The sequence below is a fragment of the Pundamilia nyererei genome, unplaced genomic scaffold (assembly GCF_000239375.1).
Source record: "Pundamilia nyererei isolate P.nyererei 1_Seehausen unplaced genomic scaffold, PunNye1.0 scaffold00037, whole genome shotgun sequence".
In the NCBI taxonomy this organism is placed as follows: Eukaryota; Metazoa; Chordata; class Actinopteri; order Cichliformes; family Cichlidae; genus Pundamilia; species Pundamilia nyererei.
In genome coordinates, this window is record NW_005187438.1 from 2229930 (window position 1) to 2236096 (window position 6167).

Here is a 6167-nt window from a genome sequence, read left to right on the forward strand (position 1 = left end):
GGAGTTGTATTTTGTCTCGCATCAATTATATCGTCAGTTATATCGTTATCGCAAATTTTCAAATATATATCGTGATAAATATTTTTGGCCATATCGCCCTGCTCTACTGTTTACAATACAGTGTAAAACAAACTATGTATGAAAACATGAAATATGTCCTTGTTTGCTATTGTTATTCTTGTCCTAGCTTGACACATTCTTGGTCACAGTGCAGTGTCGTACACTGTTGAGCTCTGTGCAAGCTCACGAAGTGGCCACAAGCCCTGCTAGCATGAACCTTATATCACTGTGCATATACAGGTTTGAAATGTACAGTCATGCCCCCTGAGCATAAACCATTGTGTGACTGTGTTTGAGAGGCCTTCAAACTGGTCTTTCTAGCTTATTATACATTTTTCTGTACCCTGTGGCAAGACGCCTACACCAACCAAACCTTTGGATCGTTCTCTCTAAAAGCCCCCCAAAGGAACTACATTTTATATACATCTGCAGAAAGCCAAGTTGTGTCTGTAACTGCTTGTATTAACAATCATTCTTGAATGATTTTGAAATAAATAAATGCTGCATGTATATGTAATTTATTTTAAATTCATCCACCGTGCCGGACCAGCAGATCGGGTTTACTGGCCGCCTACGTTTTTCTTTTGTCTGCTAAAAAGGCGGGAGTAGCTTGAATTGTAACAATATGGAATCATGTTTTAGTTACTTTATTAATAATGTTATATAAAGTATCTAAAGATGTTTTGGTTTTGTTTTTTTCGTTTTTTTAATGTAGTAAACCAAACACTATTTCCCTCTTTTGACATGCCTGCAGGCTATCAGCAGCCAAAGAAATCAGCCAGATTAAAAAATTACGCTAAACCCAACATCTGCTTAGAAATGTTTTGTTTCAGCTTGTTCTTACTTCAGCACCTTCATTTCTATGTAAAACAACATGTTGGTCGTTGGAAGCAGCTGAAAAGATTAGCTTTCTTCATCTTTAAGCATGTTGATGAAGTGGCTTGATAAAGGACCGTTATTGGCGGCCCCTTTTTCTGACTGATGCTAGAAATTTCACAGCTTTAATCTGGGACTTTAAGAGAGAACCACAGTCTTTAAATAAAACTATGGTATGCTGCTAAATTAACCATCTATTAACTTTACAAATGGACAAACTGATAGCTCTTGCTGCATAGCACCTATAGTTAGCTGTTTTAAATTTGCCGTATCTGCTTGCTGCTATCATAACAAATTATTTCCACAAAGGCTGACAGAGCACATTAATCCACATGTTTAATTTGTCACTGATTTTTATGCCAGATGAGCTTCCTGTCGCAGCTCTGCCAATTATCTGAGCCTTTAACAGGCACCAGGAGTACACTAGCTTGTGACTCCCAGAAGCTGGGTGTGTTACTGTTGGGTAGCTGCTAAAAGTGGCTACCTTGTATGTATGCACCAGCCAGGGTAAACATTATGGATAAGTGTTCATTAAAAGGAGTTGAAACAGGAGTAGTGACCTCTTGTGTTGTTTAGCATTGTAAAGGTGAACTACTGCAGTTGCTAGTGAAGGGGGACTGTGTGCCTGCCTGTCGGCAGCAGTGTTAGCTGAAGTTGTGTGTAAGCTGGAGGAGGCAAAGACAGCACTGTTGGTATCAATACTGTCACAAATGAGTAAATAATCCAATAGTAAGCATTTTCAGGATCAATTTTTATCTGGGAATTGATTTAACAACCATAATCTGCTTGCTGACAGCTGGAGCATAAACACACACCCTTAACAGTCCTGCAGTCTTTACTGCTGTGTAGAAGCCAATCCAAGGAATGTTGAAGCGAAAAAGCGCATTTCCCCCATCCTGTTTTTCACCCTTGCCTTTTCTCTCACACAGTGTTCACGGCTGAGCAGTACCAGCAGCACCAGGAGCAGCTGGCCCTCATGCAGAAACAGCAGCTGGAGCAGAGCGAACAGCAGCAGCAACAAGCCAATATTGTTCCTACAACTACCAACACACAGGTCAGTGTAGACTAATACCCTTTCTGTACCTTTTTATTGTAGTAGACTCAGGTAGCTGTCCAGTATTAAGAAGGCAACGGGATTAGGAGGAGGTGGTATTACCACAGAAGTGTAATAAGTATAATAAGTGTAATAAGTGTAATATTCTGTCCAGAATTGCTGGGATGATTCTCAACACTTGTGTCATTCTCTGCAACCAAGTGGCACATTTAAAATGTGCTTTTCTGGCCAAGTAGTCAAACTAAATGAGCCAGACTTCTCCCACTGATTTACAGCTGAAGGTCACTTCCCTCATCCTTAGGAAGTGGGACACATCCTCATTCCCACGAGCAGCATTAATGCCCTTAGCTGATTTGGCCACAAAAGTGCTGAGCTCAGTTGTTTCAGCAGTTTCATACATTTTAACACAGGAGTCAAGCATTTGGCACAGACCCACGTTTTCTTTTTTCTACATGTCTCTGGTTTCCAGGCGCTCATATCCAAGACATTAGACCAGGCCAGCGCCCAGTTTGCTGCTTCAGCCCTCGTCACCACGGATCAGCTGCTGGCTTGTAAGTCCAAAGAGGACCCAGTACCGGTAGTCACGAGTGGAGTCAATGGGATCCTCCCAGGTGCAGGTGAGTGACACAAATATGTAGTCGCTATGTGCATATATCTTTATGTTAAAAGGAGCATGAGCCTTGGCCTTAAGACAACAATTCTGATGGCTAAAGATCCAAATGGGACACAAAAAAAAAAAAAAAAAAAAAGGAGCATGAGCCAAAGATCTGAGGGACAATTTCCAGGATACATAATAGTTGGAGAGACCAATTTAAAGTAATGTCTTTAGGGCTCAATTTTTGGAAATACTTGGTTTAGATTGTGCATTCATGTCACCTCAGAGGCTGGGGAGAAAAAACAAGCCCAAAAAAAAGCAAACGAAGACAACAAAAAATAACGCTGCCAACAGCCTCACAATTACCATAGTGTTGCATCAGCACCGCTGACAGTGTCAACAAACTTAACATAAGCTTCAGAGAGATGGAAGTTATTGCAGCACTGTTGGTTAGGGTTGCATTAGATTGTGCAGGTGCACCTCTGATCCAAAAATGGTATTTTGCCATTGCACAGGGAACTTTATAGCTCCAGGTTTGTGTGGCTGCCTGACTACATTAGCTGTTATCATTTGCATTCATGAGACCTTTTCTTCATCCACCAGGTGTTTTCAAAGGTTTGCACCTATCCAGCACAACAGCAGCCCATCACCAGACCAACCAGACGACGCACACTACCACCACCGCAGCCCCCACTTTCCTCCAACCTTCCTCCAACTCGGCCACCCCTTCGCCCGCAAATGCCGTCCCCACCTCCCTCAACTCCAACCCCGGCGCTCATGCAGCAGCGGCACTGGGGCTCCTGGGGTGCAGCGCTGCCAGTGCCACCCCTGCCACCACTCAGGTCCTCCTCGGGAACAACATCTGTTTGGGCGTGTCGTCGGCCGCCAGCCTGGCTGCACGCCACATCCCCCGGACCCTTGGCAATGTGCCATCCTCTGCCTTAAAGCTGTCCACCACCACCAACTTGCAGATCCCCAAAGTATCTGGAGCAACATCCATGGACATGAGCTCCAGGTGAGGCTTTGCTCAGCATTTCTAATGTGTGGCAGGTAAATATAAGTTTGTTTTTTACTAATCTTTATTGTTAAGCTTAAGGGAACTGGGATAATGCTGAGTAAGCATGAAATTGCTAAGTTCTGTTATATGTACTGTACTTACGCTGTGTCCTATAAGAACCATTCGACAAATGTCCCACATGCCTCCATAAAGAAAGATACACTTGTTGAATATGATCACTGTGTGAGATTGTGGCAGTCATGTATGGGTTTGGGTTGCTGTCATGTGTAAACAGGAAACCGAAGCCAAAAAAATCAATTAAAATACAACCACGTCCAGCTATCTTTATGAGAACCATTTTTAGTTTTGTGATTACATTTAGTTCAACGTCTTTTTTCACACAATTTCAAAAGCCTGATTAAGTGCTAACACTTGAAGAAAAGGAGGGTTTAGGTCAGGGCAGTAACTCTCATGCTGCCCTGACCTAACCCCTTCAGAAGCAAAACATTTTTACGCCCCACCCCAACAAATTATTTCCTCACTCAAGCTGAGTTTTATTTTTATTTTTTTAAAGAAGAAGAAAAAAAGACCTCAGTGCAGTAGTATGTCATGTTTAATTCCCCAAGAAATTTTTCTCCATTCAATTTTTTTGTCATCCCCCATCTGTTGGTGCCTCAAAGCTTGAGAACTCCTGGGTTAGGGTAAGGGTTTATCCCTACATGCTCATGCTCAGTTCTTTTTAGCCCCCATGAAAGAGGTTTTGACTTTCCATTCAGGGGAATTTAATTTTGTTCAGGACATGAAGTGACATTAACAGGCCCCTTGCCTTAACTGCATATTGACTAATGAGGCTTACACGTGTCCAGTCACCTCCAATACACAAGAAAATACCAGCGTTTCCCCAGCACTGACTGGGGAAACACTGGTAACAGAGCCCAGAGAATCTTTAGCCAAAATATGACAATTGCTGATCTAAATATCATCAGATAAGCAGCTGGACAGACTTCTTGAAATATTAGGCAGATTTGGCACTCAGAGGTTGCATATTGGATCAATCTGAGTAAAACTCGCTGCTGATAACTACATAGATGACAGTTGGTCACATTTGTAATATCAGTCAGCACTATTCGTTGCTGCAGTTCAAAACTCGAGTCGGAGTTACAATTTTTTTTAAAATATTTTGTTCCCCCCTGTTGTTTTATTGGCGTAGTTGCCACATCACTTCCTTCCATCCTGCCTGTACACACCCTTTCAGAGTTAAAGGATTTCAGCATCATTACACTTTGTGGCATTGCGTTCTGTTCATTTTGTTGTTGTTGTTGTTGTTGTTGTTGTTGTTGTTTTGACTGACTTCACACTGTCACAATCTTTAATTAATTTACAGCAGAACCAAAGCTGCCCAGACACAACATAAACCTACCTGAATTGAAGAAACATAAACATGCATAGAGGAAGAGATATTTTGATATGTATTCATTCAGTCATGACATATTACACAGACTGTACAAAACAACTCACAAGAGACTTTATTGTAAGATTGTCAGTGTTGCAGAAGTCTCAGATTTACTTTTATATCATGTTTGTTTCGAGATAAGCGCTAAAGCTTTTGCATTACAAGACACAATCCCTGGTTTAAGTAGTCAGCTGGACCTGGCAGATATGACCAAAATAACTGCCAAAGTGTGTGGGAGAAAAGTTTGAAGAACAGCAGGGATTAATGTTTTTCTTTGTCTCCACAGGGAAAATCACGATGAAGAGAAGCCAGCACTGAACAATATAGCAGACAACACAGTGGCCATGGAGGTGACGTAGTAGCGGTGCAGCAAAGAGTCCGCTCTTTAGGTGCTGTGCATCGTAGCATCGGGAATGCAAAAGGGACGGCAGGACTCGGACTCGCAGACGGGACGTGTGGCCGCGGCCGCTCGCAATTCTCATCTCTCTCATACTTTTTCAACCTTTTCTTTCTTCCCTTTTGGTTTTTTTTGTTACTGTTAAAAGTAAAATATTGACACCTGTAAATTATGAATATGGCAAAGTTAGTATCTGTACAGTAACTTCATATTTGTAATATCCTCCCCACCACCCAGTGTATATATACTACTTGAATACAGAACTGTCCATTTGTGATGTTTTGCACTTGGGAGTCAAAGGAAAAAAAAAAAAGTGAGCCAAGTAACTTGTGGCGAGTGTGAGAGACGTGCGAGTTGTATAGAGAAGAGTTTTATTACATCATGTGCATGGTGCGGAGCCTGCTGTTTTTATCTATTTATTGTGCTGTGTTTACAGTTTCTTTGTTTTGTTTTTTTAATTTTTGTTTTGTTTTGATTTTTATTTGTACACTGTACCTTTTGTTGGTTCCTGTGCTGTAGTAAATGTTAGGTAGCTACGGACTCCTGGGTATTTTTGTATATTGTGAACACAAAGCAGGTCTCACCCCCCCTACAAACACACACACAGATTTATTTTGGCTCCCCGTGCTTCTCTCTGTGGATTGTGTTAAAATCAGTGGTGACATACATACAGACAGACCTGGAGGCCAGGAGAAGTGGGTGGAGGAGGTGGTTGAAGAGGAGGTGGTGTGGTTC

At 41.9% G+C, this 6167-nt stretch overlaps 1 protein-coding gene across 3 annotated transcripts in view; it reads left to right on the forward strand.

Moving 5' to 3' along the window:
* The window catches only part of LOC102200091 (enhancer of polycomb homolog 1-like), a 34852-nt gene extending 28964 nt beyond the window's left edge, over window positions 1-5888 (forward strand). For 2 of the 3 annotated variants that reach the window (XM_005730422.2, XM_005730420.2), the window contains exons 11-14: window positions 1866-1990; window positions 2460-2607; window positions 3189-3600; window positions 5322-5888. In XM_005730422.2, coding sequence (XP_005730479.1) covers window positions 1866-1990; window positions 2460-2607; window positions 3189-3600; window positions 5322-5394 — 758 coding nt within the window. In that variant the 3' untranslated portion in view covers window positions 5395-5888. Of the gene's footprint in view, window positions 1-1865; window positions 1991-2459; window positions 2608-3188; window positions 3636-5321 lie in introns of all 3 variants that reach the window. The other variant, XM_005730421.1, reaches the window with a different exon arrangement.
* Window positions 5889-6167: the final 279 nt, after the last annotated feature.